Below are 23,301 nucleotides of genomic sequence, written 5' to 3' on the forward strand. Positions count from 1 at the left end.
GCTTGGTAGTTTTTGTTGTCTATTTTTTATAATGCCATTGATGATAATATGTAAATTGATGCCCTAAGCGTTACCTAATGAGCTTCAGAACTCTTGACAACCCCATGATCTTCTAGCTCACAAGCTCACAGGGCAGGAATTCATTGGTCATGGAACCTCAAAGAGTTATTTAAGGAGTTCTGTATTCCTTTTCCCACCAGTTTTATGTCCATATCTTTGCCATCAAAACCCAGATGCAATGTCAATTGTCCTGACAGTTTCACGCACACCAGAGGACCTCGTCAATACCAGTGTTTGATACGGCTGAATATCCTAAATGGAGATATTCTTTTGTAGTCTGCCTGTGTAATCTGTTTGAGCCAGAGTTAATAATGATGATATGATTGAAGCCAGGTCTGGTGGTGTATTGGACTAATGCGTTCACTCCAGGAAACTGTGTTTGATCCCATGGTCATAGGTTCAAATCTCAGTGGATCCACTCACTCTTTTGTCCTTCCGACTTGGTAAAATGAGTACCATTGGGTAGGATAACAATAGACATCTGTTACCTGTCGGTGGCATGAAGAGACCTTTATAGGGGTGATTTTGGCGCTCTAGCGAAACAGATACACATGTAATTCTATTTTATGAGCAGATTCCTGGCATGAAACCTTGTTCCCAATTTTTGACTCAATTTGCAGGTTAACTGCCATTGCTTTAATAGGCATGTATATAGTGATGTCCTTATCTCAGATTAACTACCCAAGGATAACAAAATATCGAGTGATTAACTTGAGAGAACAAAAAACAGTCGAAAATAAAAACAAATCCTATACAGGTAAAACTGCATGTTGCAGGTAAGAGGTAAGATTAATGAGTTAGGATTGTAATACGTGTGATAGTGTAAGAGAAATGGTTATATAAACAGATAAGAATACATCTGAGCTCGCTACCGTAAATAAAGAAAAATGTCAAACAAAAGCACTAAGGGGGAAGTGGTACAGGTGTTCCCAACCATAATTTAAAAAAAAAAAAGGAAATTGCAGGAAACATTTTTGAAATTTAGAAAAAGAAGCACAACATTTTTCCAAAAGTAAGGTAAAAAAAATGAATCACAACGTGAATAAATCACCTAAAAATGACTTTGAACCGTGTATATGTATCATCCTCCTTTTGCCTTGGTCGGGAGGCACGGAAAATGCATTGAACTACCACTGTTTTTATCAGAGCTTTAAATATGTCGGATGCATTCTGGCATGTGAGCTGAGACAGGTTACCCTGAGGGATTTTCAATGTCGAAATATGCCTGCAGAATACTCGAGGACGTGGTATGACCGTATAAATCGTAATCCTGATTTTGGCAGAAACTCCAACTAAATCAGAGATTCCAAAATAATTGTAATAAGAACCTAGGTGTCTTCACTCTGTTACCATGTGCCCAAACAATGCTCCGGTATGTCAGACTTTATAAACCATTCACTTGCTTTGACTCACATGGTCTACCTTCTTTTATTAAAAACACTCTGTCTCACAATCGTCTACTTCTCTTAATTTTTGATCCCTTTCATTAAAAAAAATTAAGAGCATTCCTATGGCTTCGTTTTTTTCTCTATAAACAAACCAACCTTAGTGAATTTTTACACATATATAAGAACACTTATCCGGGTATCATTAGACATCCATTAGAGCTCTTATTAATACACCTTTAGATATGTACTAGAGAACCCTTGAGTTTATCCCTAAATTTCTTTTCAAGCTTTTGGCTACAATTTTTTAAGGACCTATTTCATCATTCCTAAGCATGTCTCTTGATATTAGAGTTACCATAATATAATTTCATGTAGCATAAATTATTTTATAGTGTAGATCTTGTCCTGGTTCTCTTGACGGGTAGATGGCGCTTGCAGAAAGCAGCCATAAGCAACTTTTCCTTTGTCTGCAGCTGGAGCGGGAGCCATATGAAGTGGGGTCAGTCCTTCCGTGTGCGGCACGTGACAACTGGAAGGTACCTGGCCCTGGAGGAAGAGAAGGGCCTGATCCTGGTGGATGCAGAGAGAGCCAATACTAAGGCTACTGCTTTCTGCTTCAGAGCTTCCAAGGTAAGTGACAGCATTTCACAAGTAAAGAGAGGACTTAAGTTTAAAGTCTTCTCCGCTCTCAATCTCCACTCTTATTATAAATATTACACAGTTTCTGCACACTTCCTTCATCCTACACCTTTTCTTCCTCCTACAGTTGTTTTTACTGTTGATACTTGTACTACCTATTATACTTTATTTGCTCCATACTACACTTCCTACAGATGTCCCAATCCTACTCGGCCTATTTCCCTCCCATATTGTGCGTCCTACATTGTCTTGCCTACTGTGTTTCCCCTACCTTCGACTCTGCCTCCTATGCCTTCTCTGTCTCATGTACCTATGCCTTCTATACCTTGTATGACTTTTTCTTTAGCATCCTAGCCTCCTGCGTTCCTCCTCCCTCAGTATGTCCTATAACTTCCTCAGTCTTTCACCTTTTTTGCCTCTTGCCTCTGTCCCCTTCCTTTCTCTTTCTCTTATATGTTTAATGCCATCAAACACTCTGTATGTCTTACAACTTTTCTGCCTTTTCCATGCATCTTACACTGGCTTCTACATCTTTCCTTCCTTTCAGCTGATTGCACCTTCGCTGTTCTTCTATCACCTCTTATACCTTCCCATATCCTCCACATCCATGGCTTTCAACCACTTCCCTGCCTCCAAAAACTTTCTCAGCTCCTAATCATTGATCATCGGTCTCGGCTACCATGCCTCTGAACTTTCTCTATTTCCTGTAGTAAATATGACACCTCCACCACCTCCCACTTCATCTTTTGTATTTACTTATGTGCAAAGTGTACTACTTACATAATCTTTACCGTTTTTAGTGCTTCCACACTTTTGCTGTCGTATAACCCACACTTTTGCTGTCGTGTAACCCATATCCTACATCTTGCACATATACTACACCTACCCACTTCTTAAACTTTCCTTCTCTACTACTCTATCCTTTTTCATTACACCGTTCCTGGTTACTACTTCTTTTCCCATATCCTGGAATTCTTGTTTCTCCCTCATCATGATAATCTTTGACACAGTTGTGCTGCCCACACCTTTTACTTTTCCAGTTCCCCCTGCATCAGTTTCTTTTTCACCACGCACTTCTGCCTTGCTGCCCACACTACACCTTCTTCTACACTTTCGCATCCCCTTCACCATCTCAGTCTTCAATAATTTGCCCTCGCATTACACTTTTCCCAAATCTACAATTTCGTCACACCCCTTAACTTCTTTCCTTCTATTGCATCCCACTTCTTACACCTTGCATTTTTTGTACTTCTACACTGGCTCCCACACTTGTCCTGTGTCTTGAATGTTCTCCACCTCCTACACTTGTCAATACCCACATCTACGGTAGTTACATTTCTAAAAAGAATTTGTCAACTCTTACACCTTCCCTTTTATTAATCTGTCGCACCATCTGAGCCACTCTCACCTCCATCTCTTTCTCCCTTCCTGCACCTTTCACCACCTCCACCGCCTTCCTGTTTCTCGGCCTTTCCCCACCACCTTACTTTTCAACTCTTGTGATCTCGTACTTTGATCGTAACACACTTGACTTTGTTCCCCAATAGGAAAAGCTGGATGTGGCTCCCAAGAGAGACGTGGAAGGCATGGGAGCCCCAGAAATTAAATACGGGGAGTCCATGTGCTTTGTGCAGCACGTGAAAAGCGGCCTGTGGCTCACCTATGCTGCAGCTGACACCAAAGTTGTACGCCTCGGGCCACCAAAAAGAAAGGTAAACAATAAAGCCAATCATTCTGTGTGTGCATTCCTGGCCTCACAACCCACAGTGCAGTGTCCCTCATTCCATGTATCGATGACCTCACAGACTGGAGAGAAGTGTCATTCCTCTGTTGATTATGACAAAGGGTTGCCATCTCCTTGCCGGCGTCTCACATTCTCCTTATCACCTACAGGCAATCTTACACCAGGAGGGGCACATGGACGACGCCCTGTCTCTGTCACGGTCTCAGCGGGAGGAATCTCAGGCAGCTCGCATGATCCACAGCACTTCAGGCCTCTTCAACCTCTTCATCAGGTACAGTGTATGGCTCCTTGGGGTTCACGCCTGGAGATGAGTGAGAGGCCAGCCCAGTAAACCTAATACACTCACAGAAGCCTTCCTTTTTCATCACCAAAGCAGACCCTTTCCACCTGATTTGTTACATGCGTGGGAACTCGTAAAATCAAAATATATATATATATATATAACTAATTCATGTAAAATATAGCTTCTTTGCCCTTTGTGTATTGATATTATTTCCATATATTTCACCGAGGTACAACAACAGTTTGAAAGACGTTTTCCCTTACTGTCCAAACCTAGTATTAACCATACAATGAGTTTGTTTTTTTCCTGAAGAAAACCTTAATCAAGCAAAACAATTCTTCATAAAAATAAAAGAACTCACGGGAACAGACGTCAGATCTTTCCAGAGTGTGTGGAGAGTGGTTTCTTACATTGGTTTGGTAATACTCTTCGTAGATAATGGTCAAACCTCATACTTGTGCTATTATGGTTATATTGAAGGCAAGATTATTGCTTAGGCATGTCCTGCTATCATAGACAATCTGGGGCCCCAAACCGTCTTGTCTGGAGCAGTATTACTGGGTCTGCGTGTTATTCCTGTTTTTGGGGGAAAATACCTTGGAATCCCCATTATCTCTAAGGGAAATACCTCCTGGTATTGTTAATTCCTGCCCGAGTATCTCCCAGCGGAGATATGGGGAACTCGTAATGGGACTCTTGACTTGACAAGATCAACCTCTTTGGCCTCTGCGTCCGGGTTAATTGGAATCAGAGCTTGTTTGCTTCTGTTACTTTCAGGGCATATGGGGTCATATTACTCAGCTGATATGTGCCATGACAGCAAGTAGTAATCTGAAGTTGAGAAAGTAATTTTTTTTTGGAATGATATGCGGGAACCAAAACAACTGCTGAGGGACTGGTTGCAACAGTGGGGTTTGTTCTAAAAAACTTGATGTATTTTCTGTTGGGTAGGTATAATTTCCCTCTGATTGTACACTAACAGAGCGCTGCCATTCCCCAGGCTCAAGAAGTCAAGTTATGCAGACAACTTCTCATATAGGTTATAGGTTTGTTCACATGGGCGCCTCTAGGTCCTAAAAGATTCGTATCACCTGCAGAGTGCTCCAGGGTTCCATACTCTCTCCTATCATTTCATTTTCAGTGTCTACATGGAGCCCTTTTGGGCTCCACTCACTGATAACAACTCCAAGATTCACCAATATGCAGGTGATACACAACTCTACCTGAAAGTCTTCTTTGCTCCAGACACTAATGACTCACACAATGCTTGCACCTCACCCATTCCTGATGTCCAGTGCTTATCTGAAGCTTAACTCCATCAAGACAAAATGTGTGCTACTTGATAAGAGCAGAAAGCAATAAATGGACCAAACCTTACTCAATGACACAAAGCTTGATAGCTTAGAACTCCAATGCCAAGACACATGGATTCGCATTGAGGACCAACTTCACCCTCAAGATGTCCTGGTACTAGTTCTCTCTCCTAAAGAAGGTGAAACAGTTTATTTTATAGAGCGACTTCAGAACTGGTGTTCAAGTTATTGTGCTGTTGCATCTGGATAGTGGTAATGCCCTGCCACTTGGCCTCCCAGGCATCAAACTGGCACCCTTCAAGGGCATCCTATATGACACAGCTCATCTCATTGAGGGTCAAAGAAATATGAACACATTGCCTCCACCCTGATAGATCTCCATTGCCCCCCCTTGCCAGCCCCTACACTAGCTTCAAAACCAGCTTGCAGCATTAAAAAGACATCATGACCAGCCCCCCTCTTTTATTGCAGAGAAGCTCACCCAGTGAAACTCACAATCTCTGGTAGCTCTTGGCACACATGCACCCAGGCCACCATCAGACTGGATATTAAGAAGAGAAAAAAGGTTAAGCAAGGCAGCAGGGCTTTTGCATCTATGCACCCAGGATCTGGAACAACATCCTGTATCTATAAGAACCACCAAAACACTGCTCCAAATTAGGAAAGAGTAGAATACACACTTTTTAAAAGAACTCTACATCACAGTGAAATAACAATCAATTAACCAGGTACCTCTCCGATCATACACTGAATGCATGCTGGTCTTTGACCCTGTACAGCAATCCGCAGCCTTTTTGGCTAGGTTCACTCTTTCCAAATGCCACATGCATACATACATATGTTAGGATCAAACAGATGCCGCTGTTATCTCTTTCATCCATATATTTTGTCGTTTTTTTACCTAACAAAATTACCCTGTTTTTGATCTCAAACAATCTCAATCTCTTAGCACAAAGTACTAAGAATATCTAATTTGTCTTCTCTGGTTTCATCACATTTAATTTACTTGTAGGTCCCTAGTAAAGTGGTACTACATATATGCAGGGCCTGTAAATTAAATGCTGCTAGTGGGCCCGCGGCACTCATTGTGCCACCCACCAAAGTAGCACTTTAACACATGTCTCAGGTTTGCCATTGCAGCTTTTAGTTCAGTTTTTAACTGCTATTTCAGCCTGGCAAAATAACCCATTTGCCAGGCCTAACCCCCCCCCTCCCTTTTAATACATATAAGTCACCCCTAAATAACCCACAAGGCATGGTACGGTGTAAAATGAATTTAGGAGTATTTCAATACCAGGCCACGTGCTACATGTCCTACATGGAAATGTGTTTTTAAGTTTTACATGTCGTGGTAGTGAAAAATTACTAAATTTGTTTTTCACTACTGTAAGGTCTATCTCTCCAACTGGATAACATTGGGTTACATTATTACATTTAATAAGGGATAGCTTTTGGTTGGGAACAGATATGAATGTCAAGTTAGAACTCAAATAATTGTAATTTAAAATTCTCTTTAATAATAAAGTCAGATTTTAAGTAGCAATTCAGAAAATGCCTCTTTTGAAAGTTGCCACTTTCTTGTCCCAACCATTTGGTGCCTTCAGCCTATGTTCTGCGTCACATGGCTGTGAATAGCTTGCGGTTGGCATTTGTTTATTCCTCCCAGACAGTGAGACAAAGGGGGACTAGATGTTGGCAGGATAGGCCATCCTGCCAGGATGGATGGGCTGGCGCTGTTCCCTGCCCCACTTAAATTTCAAAGGGCTGCGTCCAGCACTCACACAAAGGGACACCAGTCTTTTGTCACCCCATACTACCTGGAGCCTTGACAGGGGTAGGGGAGGACTTTCCAGAACCAGATTTGGGGGGTAGCCAGGATCTCACACTCACCTTAAAAGCTGGCACCAGATATAAATATTGGACATCCTAAACAACCTCTTCAGTGTACTCCTGGACCTGTGAAAGATCCAGAAGAATGACTGTCTACTGCCTTGCTGCCAGAAGGACTGCCCTGATGCTGGAAGGATATCCTTGCTACCCTGCTGACTGAAGGAGGACTAGACCTGGTCCTTGAACCCAGGATCACCTTTTGACACCAAGGGCTAAGTGACTGGCCTCCTTTTTGAGCTGCAAGGACATACAAGCTCCAGAGACCTTGAACACTGCACCTGGCCTCTGCCTGGAGTGAGTCCTGGACTCTTGAAAAGGGTGTTAAAGGTATTGCTCCTGCCTAACCCTAAAACTTGGGACGGAGAAGAAAATCGAGCAAAAAGTGCCAGAAGAACCTACAGAAGATCAGGACCCACCTGCCGACTGATTCGTCCAAGGTGCATCGCTGGTCAGTCTGATTTTGGTAGCCATCGCTACTTTCTTCTCCGCAGTAGCAAATTCTGTTCAGCAGGACCTCTCAACGAAGGTATCCGACTCTTGGGCCCTCATCAGCTGCGGCCTGGAGCTTCGTCTCACTGAAGATTTTTGAGTTCTAAAAAAAGCGACAATGTCCGAAGGCAGAAATTATCATTGCGGTTCTGTCCAGCAGCTCCCCCTGATGGTGACACCTCCTCCTCGGACACTGCTGACTGCCTTTGCCACACTGAACGTTATCGTTTCAGGAACTTGTCTTCAAAAATTCTTCTAAGTCCAAACGTAAGTCGAGATGGGCCCAATCCACTTTGTGTAGCCCACCAAGCTCCACTCCATCGCAGTTGCCTTAACTTTTTGACTTTGCCCTTGTCTCGCGTGACCAGGGACCCACAGTTGGTGCTTTGATCTTTTAGGTGCTATTTTTCACTTACTACTTTAAACTGTGCATCTGTTTTCAACTCTTACAGGAGTTCTGTCGCCTCTCTCCTCCCACTTGTGCTATTCTTGCTCTCTGCTGTACTGTCCCACTTAAGGAAACTATGTCTGCAAAAAAATCATAGAATATTATATTTTCAGTGCAGTTGTCACATGTTACAACCCACAGCTTCTCAACAAGGATGTAGTGGCAATTGGTTATGCTGAGTGCTATCATTATAAAGACTAATAGCGTGTTCACTGTATAGCCAGCGACCTTCTTCGCTATCTCCTAGCCATTGTTCTCAATAATACACACACTATTTAAGAACTGGAAGGAACCCTTAGCAGTATGGAACACAATTGTGATTTTCTCTCTCAATCTTTACGTCCGTTTCTTTAACAGAAGGGAAATTGACCACGGGCTACATGAATTTTCAAGGGGCACTCACTCTCAGACACTCACTAGTGAGGTTCTGTGGTCAACACACATCTGCTGAATGAAATAGTGGCATGTACATAACAAGAGGATAAATTATTTGGGGGATAGTCTCAGTTACAGCTTTACTTCATGCCTTAATCTTAAAGCAAGTCACTGTACGCTTCATCTTCCATCTCTGGAATTTCTTGTGTTGCTGGAGTTCAAGTAGCTCCTGGATGTTTTCACGGAGATTTCACATCCCCTTACATGGAGAGTGAAATTTCTGACATTTTGGCACCCATGGGTTCTTTTATAGAAATAGATTTCTGCAAATTCATCTAGTCACCAGCATGTTGCAAAGACGCGCAAAACCATTGCCTGCTGAAGCAAGAGAGAGGCCCGATTTAGATGTTGATGGGGAGGTAACTCCTTTGCTACAGTAATGGTGTACCCTCCCTGCCAACACAGTTGTCCGGTCGCCAGATTTAACTGAAAGCAGACCATAGGTTTGGCTACAGCGGGGACTCCTTCATCACTGCCGTAGCCAAAACTCTCTGACAGAGTAAGGGCCGTGAGGGAACTGGCTATATGTCCGTCTCCTTATTTAGGATAGGCAGACATATAGCTGTTTTTTACTGTCCATCACCGCTAGGCAAACCCTGATGGTAAGGGACAGTAAAAAACAAAAAATGCACCCCTCACCATGGGAAATGACTCCCATGGCGAGGAGGGCATTATCTTTTTTATTTTCAGGAAGAAAATCCCGATCTTGATGTTTGCTGTCAGAACCTAGCTCATAACCACAGAGTGCCCATAGAACTTACCATGCCCACCCCATGCAGTTGCTGCTGCCGTGAGCTAATCAAAGGCTGCTGCATGTGAAGTTCCAGTCCTAACTCTTCTTGTAGTGTGGCACAAGATCTTGATACACCTTAACTTCCCAAATGTTTTTGGCTGATATCCCTGGTGTATCCATGTGATAGGCATTTTATTCATAACCAAAGATAGGATATAGCGTACAGTTTTCAGTCATTATTACTTTTTTTTGGGAGATATTCTCCTGAATCGTTGTGATCTCATCAAAAAACTGTGGGGTATCATAGAGTTGAAGCAATGACAGAATGGCACTTTGGATTGAACCCTTCCATGTTGTCGTACTGTGAAACTAAATAGGAGTACACCACTTTAGCATGCATGAAAGGCTTTAACCAGTACCCATTTAGTAGACAGTCACCTCTCAAGCGTGAACTGGTGAGGTGAGTGTCCATTGGAAGCCTATACACCTAGACACCACCATACCTCAGATTTCTAACATGTCTTGTGGGATGGAAGTCTATCTGGACTCTGCTCACTTTATAAGTCTATGTTCCATACCTTACAGACGTTTTCTCTTTTCCTGATATCTCCAACCCTTCTGTAGCCTTGCTGTTGAGTGTTGCCTTCTGGGCTCAGACTAAAGTAAACATTCTGAGAAGGGGTGGCTGAATCATCTAAGAAAACTCTCTTCAGGCCATGTGGTACGCGAAAGCAGTCCTTAATTTGTGCCGATGGTTACAGTTGGTTCACACTGAGAAGAATTTGTGGGGACTGGGACTTATTTTCCATGATCAGACTTTGATCCAGAAGAGAGGGAACTAGAAGGATGAAGCGAAAGACAGAAAGACAGTGATAAAGGAAAGCAGGGCGGAAAAAGAACTTGCACTAGTGAGAAAATAGGGACAGGGAGTGCATAAGCTTAAATCAAGACAAGATAGCCAGGGTATCCATCGACCCCACCCTTCGGCAGTACCTGCGGTGAACTTCTGCGGAAAACCTTGGGTCCGACACTTATTCTTTCTCAAATGAAGCACTGCCTGTTGGGGGAAAAAACTCTGTATGAATGGCCCCCATACAGAACGCATTTACGAGACACAAGACATAGGGTTGCATGATATGTAGAAAATTATCCCCAAAAAACGCTAGAAGATCAGAAAGATTGCCTTCTTTGCTACCACAGCAAGGGCATAACTGAATTAATGAAAACAGCCATTTGCTATAAACTTTTTAATAGTCACAGCACATCTTATCCTATGTCCAAAATGGGAGAGGTCAAATTTTAAATAACAGTAATTTCACCTTTGAAACAACATTAAGCGGTAAACAAGACAAAGAATCTGGTTAGATATTCCAAATTCCCAGTACATGACAATTAACGGCTGAAGTGCGGTGCCTGGTGATCAGAACAATGTGCTACTAATCTATGAACTGTATTATGACGTTAAAAAAGGGATTCTGTACAGAACCACTGTTATGCTTTGCCCTGTGAACTGTACAAGCACGCTGCATCTCTGGATACCTCAGGCTCAGTTGTAGCATATTGAGACTGCCAACTCAAATCAGCACAACTGGAAAGGAATTGTAGCTATCTGTGTATGTGCACAGGAAGCTGTGTAGGGCAAACCAAGCTACAAAGAAAAAGAGTGCTCTTTGAAGGTGGGGGCTGAGGAGAGGAGTGCTTGGGAAGGGCACGGTAAGCCATGCAGACAGGACCATCTGAGGTCCAACATCCGAAGTGATACACACGATGACATGTTTACATATTACCTTTCTCAAACTCTACATTCACTCTAGTGCCTAGAGATAAATTAGCTCAACACTGACTTTAGAAGCGGTTGATTCACTGGAATGTGTAGGATTTTCTAATGCAGAATATGTCACTAGGAATTAATTGTAGAAAAGGGTTAGGCTCTAAGAATTATATGACGAGCTTGTTTTTTTGTGTTCCAGGGGACTTGATAGCCTACAGGGAAAGAATAAGCCACAGACACCGGTATCTTTGCCAATTGACACAGTTATTCTCAGCCTTCAAGATCTCATCTCCTACTTCCAGCACCCGGATGAGGAACTGCAGCATGAAGAGAAACAGACCAAGCTTCGTTCCCTTAAGAATCGTCAAAACCTTTTCCAGGAGGAGGTGAGTGAAGGAATAGCTGAAAACAACAAGCATTTTGCAATGCAATAGATCTCGCATATGCGAGAGTTTAAGCTGTTGGCATTGTAAATGACAATGCCTTTTATTTATCTGTTTTGATAATTAACACATAAATCATCATCATCAGAAAACTTTATTTTGGCCAAAAAATTACCATAAAAGCACAAAGAAAAAAGACGACAATACATTTGGTTAAAAACAGAACTAAAATGAGCTACATTGCATTTGTTACATTGTCAAAACCATTGCATAAATAAAGGCATTATCATTTACAGTGCCAATAGCTCAAACTCTTGTAAATGCAAGACCTCGGCCGCTATTGTCTTGGGCTGCCTTGAAAATGAAATCGCACATGGCGTGCTGAAAGTTGCAGGAAAGTATGTCCTGCCTCCAGTAGGAGAAACGCATTAAAGAAAACAGTGTTACAGACTAAATAAGACATACCGTGTAACAACGGAAGTAAAAGGGCCAGTCCTCATGGGAGGTTACAAATGAAGACAAGGCGGTACTAAGGAGGGGCTAACAAGCCTATTAACGAATCAGAAGACAGAATTTACAAAGGACAATGACAAGCCAATGAAAAATATGGACGGAGAGTGGGTGGAGCTTCAAGTCCATACTTGAAAACAGCATGCCTCGCAGACTGATATGGGAACACTCTAAAAATTGTTAGGGTTTGAAAGAAGCAGAAAATATTTTTACCTTGAAGGAAAAAATAAATACAAGTGCAATTGCACTAATACACTATGAAAACTCGATTGCAGAAATGCCTATACTTAAAAATTGTAGAGAATTCCGGAGTTACTACCGGAAACCTGCGACTCTTGCCAGGTTCTTAGAGTACTCCTGGAAATTTTTATAGACACCATTTGAAGAAAATTGTAAATGTATACCAGTTGGTATACTTCTTCACGTGCATGCAGAATTTCACTTTTTTAAATTCACAACATGTATCCAGCAGTACTCCAGGAAACATGCAACGCTCCAGGATTCCAGAGGTAGTCCTGGGAAGGTTTTCAAATTCCCAGTTTTACTTGCCTACATTGTGTGCAATTTCCCGTGTGCAAAGAGCTTTGCGTTAGTGCACTTAAACTTGTATGTTTAATATGAAAACATCTATTATCAAGGAATTTTGGGGGTATTACTCTTCCTGTTGCCAACTTGGAAACAGATTTGCTCTTGCCCTTGACAGGAGTAAATTCTTGACTCTTTTCAGGGTGCAAATGGGTCGTGGAGAAGTTTGTAAAGACCCCCCAACTCATAAGATTGCTTGTTTTACCAACCTTTCTAAGGTATTCCTCTCTGTAGCTCACTCCCTGACCCCGAGAGAAGATTTAATCATGCATAATATTACACCATACTGGGGTATTATTACGCCTGAGTAACTCCCTTCAAAAGCAAATATGAACTCCTAAATCACACCTTTTGTGTGTGTACTTTGAAGACGTTACACTTGGGAATTGCTTTGTGAATCGGACCCTGTGAAATCAATACAGTTGTAAATCCAAGCAGAAGAGTAAACACACGAGTGCATACTTGGGATTTCTTTTATTGATTGACTTTTGATGTACAGTGACTGCCATTCGGAGACAAGTGCCAAATACTATATATTGTTTTATGCAGAGTGAACATAATATATGAATTTTTCAACTTTGGAGCATAAAACTATAAGAAAGCACATATACTTAACTAAAACGTGTTAGACTGAGTAAACAAGGTTTTGATGGATGAATGAATATCTTTTTTGCTACCGTAGAATAAAAATGCGTCTGATAGTTGGGTCTCTATGCACTAGATAGTTCCGTGAACTTTTCTCGAGTCGTAAACTGCCATCAGAACCTGCATTTTTTAAAGCTGTGGTACGAAAATTATGCTTTAAGGTGCATCTTTCATCTTCTTGTTCTAAATCATTCAGGAGGAATCATCTCCCAACCCCATATCCGTTTTAAGTTATGGCCTGTTTTTCTCAAGGTCACAGTGACTGACCTTATCACATGAGCATTTAATTTCGGAGAAATGTATTTAGAAGGAATATTCCTCTAATAGCGCTCAGAGAGTGATAACACAAAGAAACAACATTGGCCAGGGCATGGAGGTTGCTTTCAGGACTGGAAGCCTTGTACATCGCGATAGTGATAGTGCTGGCCGGCCAGTCCCAACCACTCAATGTCTCATTGTGAGTGTTATATGTCAATGGGGATACTCGAAATGCTACCAGACCCCGGTTAAACTTACAGTATAATAAACAAATGGTCACAGTAGCAACATTTTTTGAAAACAAAAAGAAATAAAGAGCAGCATTCACACTACCACTGCAGGTTGATCTGCACTGAATGCAATTTAATGTTTCAGCAAAAATTCACTTTTTGGTTTGGCAACGCAGTTGGTCTCCCATCTCCAATCAATCAAATCACTTATTGAGAAAGGTGCTCTAGTGCTAGGGAAAAGGACGGGGTTTGAAGGGTCAGAGTGATTGTGCGAGGAAGGACAAGGGAAAGGTGGTGTGACATGTATACATCAAATTCATGACATAGTGAGACCAATCCTGGCCTGGCATAGGTCAAATGTTCCAATTATATCACATAGCATAACAAGGGCACTGATAGAGGTTCTCAGTTGTCGGGGCTTGTGTGGTAGTAGTTGTCAAATAATGTCTTTTCGTGAGGCAGGCTCTCATCATGCAGCCAAGGCAAGGTTTGGACATGCGGTGAATCACGTGACTGGTGCACTCTGGGGCAGCTTAGGAATTGTATGATGTAGTGATACACCAAAGATCTTCCTCAGAGCTTTTAAAAACAGGACACTATTGCATTCGGTCCCCTTGGCATGACAACCGCTTCAGAAGGGACTGTGAAAGGTTGGCCTCTTTGTTCCACAGCGAGTGCCCAGCCTTGAAGGATGATCAGTGCACAGATAGACAGATGCCTGGGAAGTTCTCTGTCAGTTATTAATATGTCCCAATTTTTTTTTTATAATAGTGCCAGGACCCGAGGTCTTCCTCACTGGTCCGCTGCAGGTGGAAAAACCTATGTCACTTTAAAATGCATGTTTAAGTTCAAGATTAAACATTTGTGAGCTACATTAAATAGTATAATGCTCCATTAATAAACTTTTCGTTCAAATACACACACAGCATCACCATGTGGTTGTTTCTCATAAATATGTGTGGGTGTTTACAAATAAGTGCCCAGCACTGGAAAACACCAGCACAAACTAAGCACTATCTCTGTCACATACAGTGATAGGAGTTTATGGGTGGGTGGTTGAGGCCGAGGTTGTAAACCTGGCAGATATTGAGAGAAGAGCAAGGATCTGCAATTATGTCCATGTTATATTTGAAGCAGTAATTTATGCAGACTGAAGCATGTGTATTATTGCTGGTACTCATGTAAAACTTTGCATCTCCCTGACTGCCCACAGGCAAGGCCCACAGCTAGGTGCCTTTTTGTACAGCCGCCCTGCTTCTGACTGTGCAGAGCCCAGAGATGCCTACCAGTTCTTAGGATGAGTACTGTACTTCACATCTAGCAGGAGAATAGAAGTAGAGAACAGTGAGACGGGAGAGGACAAAAGAAACAAGGGAGCTGAGTGAGTTAAGGAAAGGAAATCAGCATGGCAGAAAGATAAAGAGTTATACATAGAGAAATAAAACGAGAGGGAAAGTGTTGAAGAGACATATTAAGTTAAATTGAGAGAGAAAAAAAGAGAGAGAGAGAGGTTGGATTAAAAGACTGAGTAATAAAGTGATAGTTTGTAAGAGAGATATGAGGGATAAAGCCATAGATCTACACAGACAGGGGTGGGGGTGTGGGGGGGGGGGGGTAGAGAGAGAGAGAGAGCGCACAAATAGTTACATTCAATAATACAATATATTGAAAAAAAATTGTAATATGTTATTGTGGGGAATACGACAAATACGACGGTACAAAATATGTCTAACTTATCGCTTGCTCCACATAATATAGAGACTTTAATTGAAATCTTTGCCGGGGTGCTTTTGGGGCTAGATGTATGAAGATCAGGGGCGGCTCGTCCGCTAAGGAGGAGGAGCTTCGCCCCACTGCTCGCAGAGCAGAAAAAAATAAAAATAAAATTATAATAACCTTGTTATTATCATTTTATTTTTCTTTGCTACGGGGATGGGTTACTGCGAGGCGGGGCTGGGGTCACAGGGGGGAGGAGTGGTTTGCACACTCCAAGTGTGCATGACTGCTTAGCCGACCGTCTTGGGCCGGTGAAACAGTTATCTGCAGTTTGCATCTTCCCCACCGGACTGTAATGCATAGCCTGGTGAGGAACATGCACAGGATCCCAGTCCCCGTTTGAGTGCTGAACCGTGGCACTCAGACCAATCACAACGCTGCATTGCAGCATTGTGATTTGCCATAGGGAGCTAATCACAATGCTGCAATGCAGCATTGTGATTGGCTTTGGGGAGCCTGCTTCCTGCTTCAGACCCTGCCAAGAAGAGCGGCAACACGACGGAGAGACGGCGGCTGTTTAAAAGGTAAGTGTTCTTTTTTTGTTATTATTTTTTTCCAAAGGGATGCTCTAAACACGCTCCTTCCAAATACCGAATCGGTATGTATTCACAATTCCAAATTACAATTCGGTAACATGTTGCAGAATCGTAATTTTGCATTAATACTTCACAAAATGCATTTTTTGCAGTAGAAAATGGTCCAATTCTGTGAATCGGGCTGTTTTCAACTGCAAAATGCTTCTTGCATTTAGCCCTTGGTTTCCAATCCATTCCTGCTCCTGCCATTGACAGGACATCTACAACTCTTTCAAAGGTTGAAATGGGTCGCGTAGAACTTTACTTTTAAACTCATGGATCTGTGTGAGTGTACCCAAACTTTCCAGGACATCAGTGCCCTGGAATACCTATTTCACGCCCTTGGGAAATTTACTGATACATAAAACTAAATGATAAATGAAAGAAAGGATAGATGAAACAGATATATATATATATATTTAGTTAGATGTTTGAAAATTAATAACTATGCAATTCTTCATTATGATTCTCAGCTTTGGTTTTGGAAGAGCCAAGTCAGGACCCATTGACTCTTTGTAACTACCCTTGCCTATGGTGGAGCTCCAAACAAAATCCCCTGGGTAGTCACTGTCCACTAACAAAGTTGACAAGGGAAACAAGTCTTGTAGCTGTGCTCCGTGTTTGGAAATCATACATTTTCTGTGGAGAGAGGCAAAATAGCCCCTTGAGGGAGGATGCAGTCTTAGAATTATCAACCATTCATGATAATTAGAAAACTCTCTTCAAATAACTAGGCAACCGTGCACACCCTGACAGAATGAAATGTGCTGCTGTGCCCTGTTGTGAGTTGCACTTTGCAGCGGGGGTGCAGGATGCCTCCTGTAATGCCATACTCAGTGCACTGTGACAGACACAAGAGCAGCCGCGGCCCGTGGAGGGAGTTCCGTGGGGCAGAGAGGCGGGGCGGGGGAGGGGCAGGGTGGGGGGTACTAAAAACTGGAATATGGATAATTGGAGGTAAGTAAACAATTAAATAAATAAAACGAATTTCGTAGCGCGCGCTACATTGCAAAATGCAATGCAGCGCGCGCTACATTGCAAAATGCAATGCAGCGCGCGCTACGAAATTCGTTTTATTTATTTAATTGTTTACTTACCTCCAATTATCAGCCGTGGCCCGTGGAGGGAGTTCCGTGGGGCAGAGAGGCGGGGCTGGGAGGGGCAGGATGGGTGGTACTAAAAACTGGAATATGGATAATTGGTGGTAAGTAAACAATTAAATAAATAAAACGAATTTCGTAGCGCGCGCTGCATTGCATTTTGCGATGCAGCGTGCGCTACGAAATTCGTTTTATTTATTTAATTGTTTGAAAGAAATCCTTTGCTTGTGTCATATTACAGACGAGGGTGTATAGGTAACTGTGTCCCTCCTAGAATGTGATTCACAATTAGCGTGCTCCCTGAGACCACTCTTTTGAGTCCAGCACTTCCCTCACAAGGCTCACTGGGCAGATCCAAAGACACGCCAAGGAAACCTGCAGTGAAAGGTGGAGCAGAATTTTGATTCACCTCCCTGTCATTCGCTGTTGGGCTCTCCAGCTCTAACTCAGATATCTATGTTTTCATGTGCAAGGCATAATCAGGCACAGGGTGTGACTGACACAAACTGGGACTTGTGCATGGCTATGTAGTATGGTGAAGGTTAACATGGCTATTAATTGGTTAGTGTAGGATGGGTAGGTGAATTTAAGAATGGGTGGGTAGATGACTCATTCTTTGAGCAGTTGGAAGAATGGGTGGACCATTAATTAGTTAGATTAATGTGTGGATCAGTGTACCTGACTCAGTGACTTGTATATGGGTGTATCCGATGGGTGAGAAGATGCATTGATCGATATATGAGAAAAATATGTTCCACTCAGATGTCTTACCTTATCTGTTTTCCTTTTTCAGGGTGTGATTACTCTGGTGCTGGACTGCATTGACCGGCTGAATGTATATAGCACCGCCGCTCACTTTGCTGAATTTGCTGGAGAAGAAGCAGCCGAGTCATGGAAAGAGATTGTCAACTTGTTGTATGAACTCTTGGGTATGTCTTTACACTGAGACCTGTGCTGTGAGCACAGTTAATGTTACAGCATTTGTTTCCTTATGTACCTAATTACTCCTAACCTCTTGTCTATGTGTTCTTGATATCCTACAAACTGCGCTATTTAAATATTGTCTATAATGCACACCAACATTCCCTATGTATACCTAATCATTCACAGTTTATGGTCCATATGGACTTGATACATATACTAGTTTATCCTTACTGTTTTGCAACATGTAGTCTTCATAATCCTGATAGTCTAGAGTCTGTGGAACATACATTCTGGTTATTCAGAAGAAACTATTATGCCATGGGATCATATCACTTTTGATGTAGGTGTTCCTTGCAATAAACATCCTGTGATCCATGTGGCCTTGATATAAGTTTATGCTCCTGTTCCATTTGTTTAATACAGAGATAGTAGTTACTCAATTACTCAAGGTGCTTCCCCTTTGGACTGGTCTTTGGAGAACATTATTCAGGTCGCTCTTATTTCTTGTTGTCTTGTCTGGTCTTTTCAGCACAAAGAATGTTGTACTAAAATACAGTGGTCCTGTGTGGGTTCTATTTAGCACACCTGATAAATAACGATCCCACAGGGTTCGTTATTTATGGGGTGCGATAATATAGCACCTATTATGTGTTTATGGGGAATAACATGTGAATGTTGGTGTTTAACGAACCAAAATCAACATGCTATGGTAAATTCGGTATACTTTTACCCTGTTACATTTTGGTAGGCTTGACATGTCGAAATTTAACAAGCTTAAGGTAGTTAACGCATCTGATAATTATCGGATGCGTGATATAAAACAAAACTCATAATTCCAAACCGTGCGTAAACAGGGGTTTACGCATGGGTCAGAATTAAGCGACCCACTCGTAATCTGGCCCTATTTCCTTTAGAAGCCCCTGACCCCCACTTTTTCCTTTGGTTCTTTCTGGTATACTCTATGAATATTGACTGATGAAATATTTTCAACTATTCTGGCTAATGTACGAGGTAAACGGTTATTGGTTTAATCCAAATCCAAGGGGCACCTTTTTTTCTGTGTTTCTGTTCCAATTGTTTCTATCATATAGCATTCTACTGTGTATATCCCTGTAGTCCATATGTCCTCTATATCACAAACTATGTTACACACTTCCGTTATACCCAGAAGGCCGCATATAACTTGATGTTTTTATTAAAATCTTTTTATTCAAAATTTGTGAGCTTTTTATAACCCCCCTCAATACATAAAGCATGTACAATGATTTCTTATTATTGTTTGCAGTCGCTGATGTCAGACGAATACAATCCATTTCTAGCAATTCACATACAAAACTAATTTCATAAGATGATGGGTTGAGCACTTTTCATCCTTTGCCTTTGTAGTGTTTTATGGGTATTTGTTATCCATTTCATTCAACCCTGATTAGTGATGCCATGCTATCCAAATGTTTTCATATTTGCTGGGACAGCCCCAATTTATATATGCCACTTTTTCGGCTTCTATGCACTAATCTTTGGATGACTGCACGTACTACATCTAAATAGTTTACAGTGACTTGTAATTTTTATATCCCCCAAGCACTTAACACAGTTAGCCTGGGAGGAAGTTATTGTGGGTTGCCTACCACTTCATCCATTTTTCCACAACATTTTCCCACGTAAAGATTGCATCATTGGGCTTTGCTAGATAAGCAGATCGAGGAAAGGACACAGCCAAAAGTCTTCAGCTATGACCAAAAATAATATACTCTATGTAGAATTATAAATTGGAAAGGCTACATTCTGCCCTAATGGTCACTTCCTGCCTCCCCCTTCATCTGTGGCACACTTTTGATTTTACTATGAAAGGATATCATTGCCTTTGTACACCTTATATCTCCCAATTTAGAGATGCCTAATAAATGCCATTCTTTAAATCTTAGGCACCTAGCCACTTCTTTCAAATAGCACCTTAGGGCCACCCCTGGTGGGGTAGTCCTTGTGAACCTCCCTTTCTGTCCCTTTTTAGGGCGTTCTATTCTACTCCCCATGCTCTTATGCCCACAGAAACAGATTTGACAAGGGACCCGCAAACCCCTATGCATATGATGGAGAAATCCGACTGTACCTCCTAAGATAGGGTTCCTCCAGAGACTGAAAGGCCCATTCATTTTTGATCAGCAATTGTGCATCTAAAAAATAATTGCGCAGATCAGGGAGCGTAATCTCACCCCTCAATATTCCCTCACACAAGGTCTGCTGAGAGAATCTGGGTGTACCTCCCACCCTTAGGAAACTATGAAAGATGCCTCTTGAAAAAAGTTATTGGGACCAAAATTCATTTTGTTGTATGTGGAAGAAACAAGCTAGTTCAGTCATGTTAAAGAGGCCCTATCTCCAAATCAAGGAAAATTGTAGGTTTATCGTCCTTGAAGTCTCCTTCCTTCCTGTGTCCAGCACTGGTATTCAAAATGTTTGGTATTTAATGGTCTGGACTCCATAAATGCTTGATATTCTATGCTCTGTGGTAGAAAGACCCTTGAAATCATTGAAGGTCATATGCCTTGTGCATTCCACACTCTGAGGAGAATAAAGATCAGACCTCTTGAACTATATGCAGAGCAAGAATACACTTATTTCTGTCTCAGGAAGTGACAGGATGTAAGCCATAGCCGCCTTTTCTCACTGGACTGATCTCAAAGGAGTGAAGCGTGACTGTAATATAAAGAAAATAGAATGGAATTTAATTATGACTTCGTCTCAGCATAGCTTAACATGAAGATGAAAAGGAGTGTTGGGTGGGAACGGGACAGAAAGGCAGGTAATTGAAACAGGTGAGGAGGAGTTAGGGAAGAGGGTATAAACGAAAGCAAGTTAAGAGGATGAAAAAAAGATGGATGGAGAAAACAAGTAAGTAGGATGTGGTGGGGACAGATCAGTCTAAAGAGTCAATATTTTTAAAGATAGGGATAGGCTGGTAATGTGGGGAAGCAGGTGGTAAAAGACTGAAGAAAGCAGAAGACAAGATTGTGAGGAGAAAAAGGACAGGAGAAAATGTACTTGAAGGCAATGGAAGGAGGAGAACAGGAGCTTTAGAGGGAGAAAAGGTTTGGTATGTTGTGTGTCTGACTTATTTGAATTTGCTTTGCTTTGCATTGCTGTCTTTCTACAGCTTCCCTAATCCGTGGAAACCGAGCCAATTGTGCCCTCTTCTCCAACAACCTTGACTGGGTCGTGAGTAAACTTGACAGGCTGGAGGCATCTTCAGGTATGAGTATGCCTTTATTGGATTTGAAAAGTCCATATAATCACTGAATGAGTGGGTTAACCAATCTATTCCAAGATATGTTTGTTGTAGACTCAGCATTTCCTATAAAAATGTGCCATCTGGTATCCTGTAAAGAACATTATGTAGGTATATTTCTTAAAAAGTGAAATTATATAGATGTAGTATGTAAATTGCTGAAAAAAGGTCAGTATGTGGTAGTTCCCAAATAATCACTCATGAGGTTAGTGTGTGGCTTATATATATATAGTAAGTTAAATAAGAAATATTCAGAAGGTTATTGGCCTACTATGTGAGGCCTAGAATCCTGTATATTGTTTGATAAAATTCCAGATCATACTTGATGCCACTCATTGATCTGGCAAATCCCAGCTCATACTTGATGCTACTCAATGTATGGCACTCATTTCCTACACATTCTGTACGTCATCTTACCCAGGTATGTCTCTCATCAGATTCTATGTGGCTTCCAGATACCTAACACTTCTCTCCCCTTCACCCAGTTTGCCACTTATCTTATTCTTATTGCATCTCTGATGTTTTTGCAATCTAGTCTTGGTCTCCTTACAATTTCTTTTACCTTCTCCAGCTTTGAACCTTTCATAGATTCACATGCCTAAATTATTCCTCAACGTCAGGCTGAGAACCCTCTAAACCATGGGTACCCTCAAACTTTCTCTCGGGGGCCAAATTTACAGTGTGGTTTGTGGCTGAGGGCCGCACCGGTGGGGTCGGGGTCAGTGGGGGCGGGGCCAGAGGAAAAAAAATCGCTACCGTTTCAAAACATTACTAGACAATGCTGTATTTCCAAAGCAGATGTAACTACAAGGAGCACATTTTTATAATAAATTTTTTTATTATCAGACAATAGCAATCTTAAGTGGGATTGCATGGCAGTTTGCAGTAACCGGATATTCAGCACATGACCATCAGTGCTGTGGATCAGTGATGTCATAACGTCCGACAGTCGATTTGCCAGAACCTTAGCCAGTACTTTAAGTTCCATGTTGAGCAGGGATATAGGTAGGTACAAACTACAGGCCATTGCAGGCTTACCCTTTTTGGCGATTACCACAATTGTGGCCGTTCTCTGGTCCGCTTGGAGGGTCCGTGCATCTCTTCCAAACAGATACATATTCAGTAGGTGAGGTGCGATCTTATAAGTTACACATTTAAACAAGTCAAGGGGGAGGCCATTAGGTCCCGCCGCCTTGCCCGACTGTAGCCCCCTGAGTGCCACCTCAATATCTTCTACCATCAGGTCACGATCCAGATTCTCTCATTCTTCATAAGAGAGGAGCTCCAATGTCAAGATCGCCAGGAGCTCTATGCAGTCGCCCCCCAGACCTACTGGACATGGATGTGTACATGTTTTCATAGTATGTTGCGACCGTCTCAGCTATTTCCCCACTCCCGGTGTGCATTGATAAGCACTTTTATCACTTGTATCACACATGTAAATCACACTTCAAAGAGCACCGAGCATGTTTGTCACTAGTACCCAATCTGTTGTGCGTTACATTTTTGCTTTTTATTTGTACATCAAATTACCATTCGGCTTTCAGTATAGTTCCCATTAGGGATCATTGTTCGTTCACTAAACTAACATACCACAGGTCCCTAGAGACTTGGGGGTTTCCCTTGTATGCTTGTAACTACCATTGTAATCTATTGCAAAAGGTCACAAGGCCTCTTGACTCATAGATCTTTATTAGGCAGGAGACATTTTTCACTCCCCGCTGAATCACTGCGAATTCAGTAATGGAGGTCTACGAGAGACAGCAGACCTGCACTCCTGTGTTTGTATTCTGGGAATGTGTGTGTTTCATAAGTGACCCCCATCCCTTATTCACA

The 23,301-nt window shown here is 42.0% G+C and overlaps 1 protein-coding gene across 5 annotated transcripts in view; it reads left to right on the top strand.

Moving 5' to 3' along the window:
- The window catches only part of RYR1 (ryanodine receptor 1), a 1,245,571-nt gene that overhangs the window by 235,566 nt on the left and 986,704 nt on the right, over nucleotides 1-23,301 (top strand). For all 5 annotated transcript variants that reach the window (XM_085625233.1, XM_085625235.1, XM_085625236.1 and 2 more), the window contains exons 10-15: nucleotides 1,922-2,078; nucleotides 3,635-3,799; nucleotides 3,981-4,102; nucleotides 11,393-11,579; nucleotides 18,049-18,184; nucleotides 21,334-21,429. In XM_085625233.1, coding sequence (XP_085481359.1) covers nucleotides 1,922-2,078; nucleotides 3,635-3,799; nucleotides 3,981-4,102; nucleotides 11,393-11,579; nucleotides 18,049-18,184; nucleotides 21,334-21,429 — 863 coding nt within the window. The remainder of the gene's footprint in view (nucleotides 1-1,921; nucleotides 2,079-3,634; nucleotides 3,800-3,980; nucleotides 4,103-11,392; nucleotides 11,580-18,048; nucleotides 18,185-21,333; nucleotides 21,430-23,301) is intronic.

This window comes from Triturus cristatus, chromosome 9, assembly GCF_964204655.1.
Source record: "Triturus cristatus chromosome 9, aTriCri1.1, whole genome shotgun sequence".
Taxonomy (NCBI): domain Eukaryota; kingdom Metazoa; phylum Chordata; class Amphibia; order Caudata; family Salamandridae; genus Triturus; species Triturus cristatus.